This window comes from Dreissena polymorpha, chromosome 10 (assembly GCF_020536995.1).
Source record: "Dreissena polymorpha isolate Duluth1 chromosome 10, UMN_Dpol_1.0, whole genome shotgun sequence".
Lineage (NCBI taxonomy): Eukaryota > Metazoa > Mollusca > Bivalvia > Myida > Dreissenidae > Dreissena > Dreissena polymorpha.
The window spans coordinates 38,756,007-38,770,071 of NC_068364.1; the positions used below are offsets into that span (position 1 = coordinate 38,756,007).

The window sequence follows — 14,065 nt, forward strand, 5'->3', positions numbered from 1 at the left end:
TGAAACCAGAACAGCATGCTTTGCAACATGGAGTCTGTTCAAGTTTTTTGTAGTTGGCCGCTAATCAGTATCTTCTGATTGGAAATGAAACTTTAAAACTTAAAGAGTATGAAAGGTGTTTAATTTAATGAGATTTTTTAAAGGATAACAAACGCGTCAAAATGATTGTCTGAGTGGTAAAGGGTTATCTTACCACGGGTACTGGATCGAAGAGTATCTTTGGCAGAGACTCTCCAAGGAGGTGGGTCTTCCTGTCCCAGCGAGCTCCCTCCAGAAATAGACCCTTCACATAGACACCTAGAGATAAGTAAAACTTGGTATAGACCCTTCACATAGACACCTGGAGAAAAGCAAAACTTGGTATAGACCCTTCACATAGACACCAGGAAAAAAGTAAAACTTGGTACAGACCCTTCACAAAGACACCTGGAGAGAAGTAAAACTTGGTATAGACTCTTCACATTGACACCTAGAGAATAGTACAACTTGGTATAGACTCTTTACCTAGACACCTAGAGAAAAGTAAAACTTGGTATAGACTCTTTACATACACACCTGGAGAAAAGTAAAACTTGGTATAGACCCTTCACATGGACACATAGAGAAAAGTAAAACTTGGTATTGACTCTTTACATAGACACCTGGAGAAAAACAAAACTTGGTAAAGACCCTTCACATAGACACCTGGAGAAAAGTAAAACTTGGTATAGACCCTTCACATGGACACCTAGAGAAAAGTAAAACTTGGTATAGACTCTTTACATAGACACCTGGAGAAAAGCAAAACTTGCTATAGACCCTTCACATAGACACCAGGAAAAAAGTAAACTTGGTATAGATCCTTCACATAGACACCTGGAGAGAAGTACAACTTGGTATAGACTCTTCACATTGACACATAGAATAGTACAACTTGGTATAGACCCTTCACATGGACACCTAGAGAAAAGTAAAACTTGGTATAGACTCTTTACATAGATACCTGGAGAAAAAGATAAACATGGGTTTGTAGTCTTGAATTTATTAGATCTACTGTGGCAGTGTTCTCGAGACCTTCAGGTATGACCAAATGGTTATTTTAGTTTAAACTTATTTATTTTAGCACGATTGCATTAGAAGAATTGCTACTTATTTCAAAGCTCTGGAGTCCATTTCCTGGGCCAAGAACCAGTACTTGGTGTCTTTGGAGGAGATCTAAAGAACGCCCCCACAGTGGGGATCCAACCCGTGACCTTCCGGTCACTACACCACATCTGTTACAACACTGCATCCTTGAAACTTATTGTTCCATCAGGGAAACAGACTTGAGAGGCTCTCAATAAGCCTTGAGCTTTTTATGAAATTTAGACTGAATCAAATTGGATAACAACAGACAAATCATATAAAATTTAGCTGCGCTCTGTGAAAAGGGGGTTTAATGCATGTGTGTAAAGTGTTGTCCCAGATTAGCAAGTGCAGTCCACACAGGCTAATCTGGGACAACACTTTCTGCTTAAACTTGATTTTTGCTAATAAGAGGATTTCTTTAAACAAAAAAATATCATAAAAGCAGAAAGTGTTGCCCTTGATTAGCCTATGTAGACTGCACAGGCTCATCTGGGACAACACTTTGTGCACATGAATTAAACCTCCTTTTCACAGATCATGGCCCAATTATTAAAAAAATGCTACCCACCATCATCAGGAGGCGTTGTGTACTCTTTATCCGCCAGGATCTCATAGTCAAAGGCGAGCAAGTCGATGGGTATGGTGTATTTACGGGCGTAGTTCTGCTGAGCGCCAGTCAGGAAAGCCTGAGTGAAGTAGAAGCCGGAAATCCAGAATACTGTGGGAGCCCCATTATCAAACCAGTCCTAAAAGGTAAAAAAGCAAAAGATCGGTTTATGTTCTTATATTGATAACAAGATGACATCTTCAGCCGACTTTCACAGTAACACCCTGATCACTTGGATATAAGTCATCTGTTAACACTCGGCCCAGTATGCAGCCATGGCACTGACTTGTTTATTTCTCTCGCAGGTTCCCATTTATACACCAGGATGGAGAGGAGCAAGTGTTGGATGAACTTTTTGCTCAGAAAAATCCATTGGTCTGCGCGGGACTCCTACCATCCTACCATTTGACCACTGTCCTAGAAACCATTTATAAAACAACATGCAATATTGGGTCTAACAGGACATAATTTTGTGATTACGCTGAACTACCAGTTGATTGATAGGCTACACGTTATCACACCAGGTTTGGAAACTATCAACAAACCCACATGCAATGGTCTTTTACAGAACACTCAATCAGTGAGAAGGCTCCACCGATCTTGATTGAGCCTGCATTTAACATTCAAATATATATATTTGATCACACTTTAAATGAGTTATAATTGTCAAGATTATTGATTGAAGTGATTTTATAAAAACAGTGTCTGCATTTCAATAAATCTTTAGATTCTCATTTAGACAAAACTATATTAGTCTTATGGTATAAAGTACTAGTTCATCCCAGGTTAATGTTGAATATTTTGCACAAATAACAGTCATATTGAAATCAGCAATATCACCTGAAGAAAGAAATATCTTTGACTTTAACCCTTTAACACTTAGATACGTATTTTTACGCATCTGATGTCCCTGACCCTTACGAAGTTAAATTAAGACCTCTCTTACTAGATTCAAGTTTTAAAGGCTTCATTGCCAACCCTTAGATACTGATGAGAGCAAACAGCATAAAACCTGAACAGACTGCAAGTTACTCAGTTTGCACATAGTCATGTCCTCTTTGGCTCCGAGTGGGAAAGGGTTAAACACTCATAACTCAATGGACTCGCAAATTTTTTAAAGTTTCAACTGTTGGCAGGCAATACAAGAAAGCGACATACTGTACAATCATTTACAATCATCAGCATGATTTAAAAAAAAAAAAAAAAAAAATTATGTGGATATGTAAATAAGTGGATGTCAGATTTTGAAAAACAAAGATGAATTTTCATCTCTCGTTTTCCGATGACTTGGTGTAAAATGCATAGATAGGTCAACCTGTAAAATCAACCATAATTGATGTCTCACAAATAATAATGATTTTAAAGTAATTCTATCAACTAAAATACTGAAAGCTGTTCCCGTTCACCTGAAGGAAGGCCAGTCTAGCCAGGAAGTCAGTGACGTAGGAGCCGAGGGGCTTCAGAGAAGGGTATGATCGCTTCATCCACATCACGGGGGGCTTGCCCTTCAGGATGCTCAAGGTCACATTCTCAAGGTCAGCCGACATCACTACCAGACCCTGAAATTGTGGTTCATGCGATCCATTCATATTAAACATGATCTGGGAAAATGGGACTTAAGGCATGTGTGTAAAGTGTTGTCCCAGATTAGCCTGTGCAGTCGGCACAGGCTAATTGGGCACAACACTTTTAGCCTTGTATAGACGTTAATTTATAAGAAACTTCCTTTAAACAAAAAAAACAACAACTGAAAGTGTTGCCTCTGATTTGTGTGTGCATAATCTTTTTGAGAACAAGTACTTAGCTGCAACAGGGATATTGTATTCTAAAATTTGTCACATTTATAAAATAAATACCATACATGCCTATGGTTTTTATACAAATTTTATCTCACAAGGTTTCAATTAGCTAAATAATTATTTGACTTTTTTTAAATTATAACTTTAAATATAAAGTAATATAATTGTTTCTTTGATAAGGAATAGAAACACGAGGCACATGAGGGCCTGAATCGCTCTACTGCTATAAACACTGTGCAAGTTTGGAAAGAATAAGATGGAAACTGTGTACTTAATCGTGCAAACAAGGAGAATTTTCTCAAATTCAAGGGGAGATTATTGTGTACTTATTTCTCCGATACTGCTCATATTCAATAGGGTTCAAGTCCTCATTGATATAAAGATACTGTGCAAATTTGGAAATAATTGGTTGAAAACTGTGGAATGAATTGCGTAAACAAGGGGGATTTCAAAATTGTCTCATATTCAAAGGGAAGTCATTCTGGACTTTTTGCTTCGATATTGCTATTTTTAAAAAGGGGGTTTGAGTCCTCATTGATACAAAGACACTGTGAAAGTTTCCCAAGAATTGGATGAAAATTATGGACTTTATCACATAAAAAAAACTGAATTTTCATTTTTTTCTCAAATTCAAGGGGAGATAATTCTGGACATGTAACTCCGATATTGCTCATTTTCAATAGGGTTTGACTCATCATTCAGATAAAGAGACTGTGCAAGTTGGGAAATGATTGGATGAAAACTTTGGACTTTATTGAGTAAACAAGCCTTATTTCACAATTTTCTCAAATTCAAGGGGAGATAATTTTGGACTTTTTACTCTGATGTAACTCATTGTCGATAGGGTTCAAGTCCTCATTAATATAAAGACACTGAACAAGTTTGAAAAGAATCGAAATGAAAACTGTGGACTTTATCGCGTAAACAAGAAAAAGTCTAACGCATGCACGGACGACGGAAACCACGCCATGGCATAAGCTCTTCAGGCCTTCGGCCAGTAGAGCTTAAAACTATTGAACAAATTTGTGAGAAAAGTAAAACTTGGTATAGACCCTTCACATGGACACCTAGAGAAAAGTAAAACTTGGTATTGACTCTTTACATAGACACCTGGAGAAAAACAAAACTTGGTAAAGACCCTTCACATAGACACCTGGAGAAAAGTAAACTTGGTATAGATCCTTCACATAGACACCTGGAGAGAAGTACAACTTGGTAAAGACTCTTCACATTGACACATAGAATAGTACAACTTGGTATAGACCCTTCACATGGACACCTAGAGAAAAGTAAAACTTGGTATAGACTCTTTACATAGATACCTGGAGAAAAAGATAAACATGGGTTTGTAGTCTTGAATTTATTAGATCTACTGTGGCAGTGTTCTCGAGACCTTCAGGTATGACCAAATGGTCATAGAAAACAAGAAAAAGTCTAACGCATGCACGGACGACGGAAACCATGCCATGGCATAAGCTCTTCAGGCCTTCGGCCAGTAGAGCTAAAAACTATTGAACAAATTTGTGAAAACAGCTACATTTTGTGTTGGACACAGTAGTAAAAAGCCTGACTTCATACCTTAATTGCCTTCCGGATGTTAACCAGACTGCTCCGGATGACCGACAACAGCCGGTTAAAACGCCCCATTTCCTGCACGAGCACCGTGTTCATGCTCTGCTTGTACGAGGTCGGGTATCGGCGCAGCGCTGCGTCGGTGTCAAAGTTCGGTGGCAGTTTGCTGATAATGTCTGCTGCCACTTCGTCCACAATGTCGTCTGTTGAGCGGCCGCCACCTGACGAAGCTCTAGCCTGGAGGTGGGCAGAAAGTAGTGGGTGTTACCATTATTTTCAACTTGTGCTTACCGTATTTACCGAAATAACACCACTATTTAGATTTGCATCAGTCAATTTGGTCATAGACATCTAGGAATATGATAAATATTGATATATGGGACCTGCTCTGTGAAAAGGGGGTTAAATGCATGTGCTTAAAGTGTCGTCCCAGATTAGCCTCCACGACACTTTCCACTTAAACTGGCTTTTGTTAAGAAGAGATTTCTCTTCAACGAAAAATATCATTAAAGCGGACAGTGATGTCCCTGATTAACCTGTGCAGACTGCACAGGAACAACACACTTGGCTCATGCATTAACCCTTTGCATGCTGGGAAATTTGTCGTCTGCTAAAATGTCGTCTGCTGAATTTCTAAAATTAGCATTTTTTTCGATTTTTTTCAAAGAATATTATCAGAAAAGCAAACAGTTTGGATCCTGATGAGACGCCCCGTTCTATGGCGTCTCATCTGGATCAAAACTGTTTGCAAAGGCCTTCAAAATTCGGTTCCCGCACTGAAAGGGTTAAACCCCCTTTTCACAGAGCACAGTTCATATAATACACATGTTCTTTCTTTCGTCATGATGAGACGTAAAGAAATTTAAAATCATTCATGATTGTGTATACAAAAATTCTGAAAATCAACATAAGCATAGTTTTTTTGCAAAGTATTTATGTCAAGGTTAGTACAATATGTAAACAGTAATAACAACTTTCACACTGAAACATAAATACATTTGCATTGAGCTGAGAGGCAATTGTTATATAGCAATTATTTGAAAGCATAAGTAAATGTAGCAAAAAAAAAAAAGAATAAACTTCATTTAAATAATGCATTATATAAAAGAAATTCATTTATCAGCATTAATTTATAATTGAAGATACGAATAAAACTAATTGGTATGCAAGTAAAGCATAGTAAGAAGTTTCAATATTTGATTTTCAGTAAAAAGTACTTGAAACTGGAATAATGATTGAAGCAAGCTTTGTGAAAAGCAATAAGCAGGACAATAATTGTATTAACATATTAAATAAAGAAAGTTTTATATTAAAATAAAACGCTGATTTTTTTTTGACACATCTCATGATTACAAAACCTATCTGTTTAACCAAAAAACAATGACATGCATTCCCTTTAAACAGCCAACATGTCTAATGTGCAAAAATCTGATAGAATAAAGTGAATCCGATGAAATAAATTTTAAGTGTGTAGCATTTCATTCTATGTAACCCCAAACAAATTAGTGCAATAATCTATGACCTTTGTGTGCACAAAGTGCTAATAGTGGTAAAGTTTTCAGGTTAATTTATCCGAGAGGGTAATCACATGACAAACATGATGGCTCTGTCCTTGCTGAGACAGGTAGTTTTTACCGTTTTATACCCTTTATCACTTTAATGAATTTTTAAAGTGCCGCTCACTTTCCAGCCATAATAGCAAGAAAGTCATGTGTGTTTATTTCCTAAAAGTATTAGCTCTATTTCTCGACTTTACTCGCTGTGAAATTTCTTAGCGGAGTGACCTTATTACAGCTCCACTTAAAAAATTTGCGGCAAGTAAAGTCGAGATATAAAGCGAATTTGAATACGAAATAGATGCTAATCACTTTCTTGCTGATAAGGCTGGAAAGTAAGCGGCATTTAAAAAATTCATAAAAGAAATAAAGGGTATAAAACGGTCAAAAATACCTAGATTGTGATGATTTGGGAACAGTGTTCCTTTACAACACATCAACATTTTCTCGACATTCAAGTTACCATATTCTTCATTTGAAATTCTATACTCTAAAGAAATGATAATGTTAACCAATTACAAATTTCGAAAGAAAAACTATTCATTTTGAAGTATTGATAACATTGCAATACAAATGTAGTAATAATTATTTCTTAAAAGGACTTTCTAAAAAAACTGTAAAATAGAGTAGCATAATAACAAAGAAATAGACATATGTTTCTGAACTAAAGGTAACTTAAGCAATCAGTACAAAGTACATACTTGTATACTAGCAATATGTTTGGTTTTCCAATTGTAATAATTATCTACTGGTACTTAATAAATTGTCAAAAGCAAGATTATATATATTTGTATTTGTTATGTAATACCAGTTTCAACAAGCAAATTCATTGAATTGATATCCCCCGCCAATTTGCTTCTGGACACAATAAGTGTTATATTTGACACTCAAAAAAGCATTTTTTCAAGATACAAAGGGCCATAACTCCGTTATTAACAGATGGTGTACAATGCCATTTAGCGTGCATCATCCTTTTATCCATATATATACTCATACCAAGTTTCAATGAAATCCGCCAAAGCACTTCCAAGATATAACTCCGGACGGATGGAAAGACGGACGGAAGGAAGGACGGACGGACAACGCCAAAACAATATCCCTCTGCCTATGGCGGGGGATAATAACAGATGACCAATCATGTATAGATCAGTTAATCTTGGAAATCAAATAAAAATAAAATATTATTTTACCCTGACACATTCTTTCTGCTTAACATTTTGTTTTCACTTCAACAATTGAGTGTGACCTGTTCTTAAAATGTTTATCTTTAAGTTTGGCTGCGTTTCTTTACTGACACAGACCCAGTGTTTCTTTACTGACACAGATCCAGTGAGAAAATTTAGATTCAAAACTGATTGACATGCGAAAATTGGAAAATCGTACCCAAAGACTTACTCTTGAGAAAATATCATAGGAAATTTGAAAGGAAATTGAAAAGCTTTCATTTTATGAAATAGTCTTAAAAAAGGGCTCAATATAGTTTTAAAACAACTGAGAAATTCTGTCATAAAAGATACTAATTTCCGCAGGTCTGTTACACAATATTAATGCAATTCAATTCTGGACTATCAGTTTTCTTATCTTGCCATTTTTTTATCCCTATAGAGCCTACCTTTATGAGTCCATAATAATGACTTATGGAAATAAATTCAGATTGATTTCAGCAAGAGAGAGATTGACTTTTTTACAGGAATAATTGCTAGCTAAGGGGTTAAATATCTTAGCCAGTATAACGTTTAGGAGGAATAGCAGCTATGAAATTGTATATCTAAGCCAGAATTTATACACATAAGACTATGTTTTTGACAGGAAAAGAAGCCGGGGCATTGTATATCTAAGCCAGAATTTATATATAATTATACGATTATGGTTTTTACAGGAAAAGGAGCTGGGGCTTGAATATCTAAGCCAGAATTTATATATTTATACACGACTATGGTTTTTACAGGAAAAGAAGCTGGGGCATTGACTATCTATGCCAGAATTTATATATACGGCTATGGTTTTTACAGAAATAGTAGGATACAAAAATACAGCTTAAGCTAGAACTACATTTTTTCAGGAACAGTAGCTAGAGTTACATATATATATCCTAGCCAGAATTTATACATGTATTATTCTATAGAAATCTGTGTAACAAGGTCTATGCATGATAATATATCAAGCCCATAACCATGCAAAATAAAGTCGCACTACAATACACTGATATTAACCCTTTGCATGCTGGGAAATTTGTCGTCTGCTAAAATGTTGTCTGCTGAATTTCCAAAATTAGCATTTTCTTTGAATGTTTACAAAGAATACTATCAGAATAGCAAACAGTTTGGATCCTGATGAGACGCCACATTCTGTGGAGTCTCATCTGGATCCAAACTGTTTGCAAAGACCTTCAAAATTTGGTTCCAGCACTGAAAAAATTAAGTATATTATACTGATACCATGTTTAAATACTAGTTTACAAATTAGAATGACTGCAATATTTTTATTATTAAAACATTATTATTATTATCTTTATTTTTATTATGATTATTGCTTTCTTTCATTCATCCGTAATGCTTAATGTAATAATAATGAATATTAAATCACTAATATTTAACAACTGGTCATTTATTGCAAGAAGCCCTGAAAAAAATGCCCTACATTTACAAATACTCTTGACATAATTGGAATAAAAACTTTGAAATATAAATCAAAGCAAAATATACATCTTCTTTAGGATTTTTTTTTAACTATGAAGATTAAAAATCAGTGTATTGTATCCATTATAGAGCTTACAGAGACATTCAAATATAGCTTACAGAGACATTCAAATGCTAAGTAATAATTATTTCGAAGCTAACATACGAGAGAGAATACATGCTATGTACATTTCTAAGATCGAGAGGATTTCTATGGAAGAAATCTTACCCGTTTCTGTCAACCAAACCATACGTGAAAGAAAATGAAGATTTTAAGATTGTGTAACAAATGTGCATGTTTCGTTACCAATGACAACGTATACATGAAGACAAGCCGAATAATGGTAATACCATGGGATGAAAAGAACAGATACATTATATATGTATATACATGTATGATAAGTAATTATGTTAAGGAACATTTCAAGACATACAAATTAAAAGAATAAACCCTTTACCACTGATATTATAAGAGACATATTTTGACACATTGGTTGTCCCTTAGAAAGTTATTTTTAATTAAAGACCTTTCTTTCTAGATTCAAGTTTTAAAGGGTTCATATCCAACCCCTAGATACTGATGAGCAGCAAACAGCATAAAACCCAAACAGGCTGCGAGTTACTCGTAGGCTGTTCTGGTTTTATTCTGTTTGCATATAGCCATTTTCACTTTGCTTCTGAGTGGGAAAGGGTTAAGCACTTTGGCATAATTGTTTCCAATCATTTTGTCATTAATTGCATGTTTTAAGTATTGCATTATAACTAATATATTAAAAGGCACTGAAATTAAGATGGTCATAACATTTTTAACATTTATTAATACCTAAATGGCAAAATATCTGGTAAAAACCATCATCACCTGTAAAGGACAGGGTAATATACGGTCAAACTGTGCGTTTCATTAAGATTCAACGTAAATTACATCACTTTACTTGAGCATACCAGTAGTGAACCACACTAAAAAATATGACATCTTTTTTCCTAGGATGTTGAATGGACAAAGACTTCGCAAAATCGTGCTATTCATTTAGATCTAAAAAAATTTTGGTACATTTAAATGGCTTTATTCTACAAGAAAAGTAAATGTTCAAAATTGCATGTAGTCAATTTTGCAGATTTGTCTATGATTACGATTAGGCCATCCAAAGTTCAGTTCCTTTATATAAAATAATTTCACATTTAAAATGTCAAGAAAAAAATGAAAATAACCAAATAAACAACATAATTGTCAACAATAACTTTTATAACAGTCAGTGAATAATTAACTTCTCCGAATGAACATGTGAAAACAATGCGGTACTGTTAACAACGATTCAACTGACCTCTCCTTGGGACTATAATCATAGGAAATGTGATTTACTTACATATTCAATCACACAAGAATGTGATAAACAGACATATTCAATCACATGCAAATGTGATCTACCAAAATATTTGATTAAATGTAAATGTGATTAACCAAAATTCAAGCAAATTTATCAATTATCATGATTTTATTTCAAAACTGTTTTGAACTATCATTTTCTCTGATTTATAATGTTGCATAACTTAAATTAAAAATATTGTTTATATATTTTAATACATGTTTGAATGATAAAGTAATTTCACAAATTACAAAAAGACAAATAAACCTTACAAAACAAAGAATCTCAAATGATTACATCACACAATAATAGTTTATGTTATTGATATTGTTATATTTACACAGACATTCATAACATTTACTATATAGATATATATTTTTTGACATGTTCACCAGAAGTTCACTGCACAATATAACTTATATGGGTCAACCTGTGATCAATTTTGGCCTTAACACCACCCAAAACAAAATACTCTAACAATTTATTTCGTGAAAAAAGCCTCACTAACCAAGTTTGAAAATAGCTGCATCTAATTGCAAAGTGTGCTCTGTTTCTATCAAGCACAGCATTTATAACTGTACAATTTAACAACAAAATGCAAAACATAAATTCATAGAAACATTATTTCATTTTTCTGACCAAATATTAAACAAATTAATATTTGCAAACACTTTCTCTATATCTAATATGCAGAAAATACTTATCTCTTTTCTGACCAAATAACTTTGTATAGTTTAAACAAAATTATTTTCAAGCCCTATATTTACATTCAATAAGCAAAAAATACTCAGCTTTTTTTAGCTCATCTAGGTTATTCAACTGTCATATTGGATATTGGTTAGCGATGAAATAAAAAAAGATTCTTAAACAACAACTTTTCTTTCTCTTACCAGCAACAGAGAGCAATCAGTAAAAAAACAAACAAATTATACGGCCATTATATAATTTGAACTCGAAAAAGTGAGAAACCTCGCCATACCTGCGTGAGAAGGATGTTTTCAAAGAGTATACGGGTCTCAGCCTGGTCCTTAGTGATGTCGGCGTTGTCGTGCATGCCGAAGATTCCCGGCTTGGCATTGTGGGGCAGACTCTTGATGTACTCGACGTACGTCTCGTACTGAAAATGTGAAAGGGACAGTGTTCTTTTACCTCACTTTGTTTTCCCATTGCAAAATCCCATCTCTGCATAATCAATTATTGGGTACTGTGAAACCATTTATTTTTGTCAGCACGGAATTTTGTCATAAAAAAAAAGACTATTTCGTCAGCACTTAAATGTCTGATTTTCAAAACAAAATGTGTCAGCCCATATCCGATTCTCATGCCTACAGTAATTCAGTCTTAATTGTGTTTAAACATTGGCCATAATTATTTGTTAGGATCTTTAATTCGTCACTCTGTCCACTGACGAAATAGAAGAAAATTAACGCCTGACGAATAATAATGGTTTAACAGTATACAGGTATTAAATGAGCCTTGTTCTGAAAAAACTGGTATTAATGCATATGTTACTATATTTAGTAACAAAATTGGTCGTTTTTTCGTAAATAACTCGTTACAAACCCCGGTATTGAGCAAGTGTGCTGATAACCGGTCATCGGCACACTGTGCCAAAATCGTTTCTTTTTTCAAACTTCCGGTTATCTCGCACTTGTTGTCCAGTAATGGCGGATCGTCGGCACACGTTGACGTTAAGTAATTGGCAACCGGAGCGTTAAAACAAAATGGCGTCTAAACGGGTTTTGGAATCTCTATCGAATCGTTTACTAGATTAATCATTGAAAATAATGGAGAGAATTTAGCAGAATCTGATACATATGAATTTGTCAATGCGCAAAAAAGTGAAAACACAAAGACAAAAACAATATCGGACATTAACAGGTTTAAAAGTTGGCTCGAAAGAAATACTTAAAAAAATACTTACCTCGCCGTCTGGCGGTGCAAAGTACAGCTCGGAGTTGTCGAAGTAGTACTTGTCATCAGCGATGATGCCCTTGCAGTAGAACTTGTTGAGGATGCTGTGCAGCGTGCGTCGGTCACGATCGTCTGTCACACGACCACCGTAGTTACACTCGCCAGTGAGGTAGCGAATGGCGTCATATTGGACATCCTGAAAACGTGCACGTGAATCAGAATTTAGTTTAAACCTATTTTTATTTTAGATCAATTGCATCGAAAGCCAGAGGCTTATCTAATCATTCTTGAGTCAGTTTACTGGGTAGAACCAGTACTTAATGTATTTGGGGGAGATCTCAAGAGGGCTCCCACAGTTGGGAGCGAGCCCATGACTTCCAAGTGGCTAGGCAAACACCATATTTACTATGCCACAGTGACCTTGTGTGTGGAAGGGCTTAATAATTTTCACTTTAATGAAATTACATTTTATATTTACAGATAAACAACTGTTCATAGTGGTGCAATTATATCAAACAATTAAACAATTCGGTAAAACATCATAACGGTTAAATTTCTATGCACTTGAACCCAAACACAATTGTTAATTTACAAATAACAAATTGAATTATATTCTTAAAGCAGGGGTGTAATTTTAGAACCACCTCAGGGGAGGAAAAAGTCCTTCTTCCCTATACAGGATTCCATTAGACTCTCTATTGGTATATAAATCCAGTAAAGTTGATGACTATTTGTAAAATAAGTTTGACATTAAAAGTAGAAATCACATCCCTGTTGAAATATATAGGGGGAGAAAAAAGCACGTACGTCATAGTCGTTGAGGAACATGTTCAACTGTCGCACACTGATACGAAGGTCAGTCTCATTGAACTCGTACGGGATGTTCCAACCGAGGGGCCCAAACTTCCTGCGCTCCTGGATGATCCCGTGGAAGAAACAGAGGCCGAACAGCAGCTTCTTCCAGGCTGACTGCACGTGGGGAAGAATTGACACAATGTGATTACCATATGTTGGGAAGAATTGACACAATGCAATTATTATATGTGGCAAATGATTGACACAATGCAATTATTATACATGGGGAAGAATTTATACAATGCAATTATAATAAGTGGCGAAATGGAAACAATGCAATTATTATATGTGGCAAAGAATTTACACAATGCAATTATTATACATGGCAAAGAATTGACACAATTTTTATTAGAATAGACATAAAATGTTGGGGAGGTTTTAAACTAATTATGTTGATTCACGCAGTAGACATTCCAATATACGGTATTCATAACTGCCTCAGTGACATTTTGTTTACAAATTTAATAAAATTGTCTAGGATCAGAGTATTATTTTGAGTGTAAGTTTGTTAAAATAAAACAAACATAACAAAATATTTCTTTAATGTTTAACAAGTGAAGTTATATATATATTCATAAAGTACTAAATCAAAGTATGTTTTATATGACAAAAT

General features: G+C 34.8%; 1 protein-coding gene across 4 annotated transcripts in view; it reads right to left on the reverse strand.

The window, feature by feature from the left end:
- Positions 1-14,065, reverse strand: part of LOC127848498 (dynein axonemal heavy chain 7-like) — a 281,861-nt gene that overhangs the window by 152,087 nt on the left and 115,709 nt on the right. For 2 of the 4 annotated variants that reach the window (XM_052380993.1, XM_052380992.1), the window contains 7 exons: positions 13,405-13,566; positions 12,608-12,793; positions 11,663-11,800; positions 5,092-5,322; positions 3,121-3,273; positions 1,676-1,853; positions 194-297 (listed from right to left, as the gene is read on the reverse strand). In XM_052380993.1, coding sequence (XP_052236953.1) covers positions 194-297; positions 1,676-1,853; positions 3,121-3,273; positions 5,092-5,322; positions 11,663-11,800; positions 12,608-12,793; positions 13,405-13,566 — 1,152 coding nt within the window. Of the gene's footprint in view, positions 1-193; positions 298-1,675; positions 1,854-3,120; positions 3,274-5,091; positions 5,323-10,641; positions 10,654-11,662; positions 11,801-12,607; positions 12,794-13,404; positions 13,567-14,065 lie in introns of all 4 variants that reach the window. The other 2 variants (XM_052380991.1, XM_052380990.1) reach the window with 2 other exon arrangements.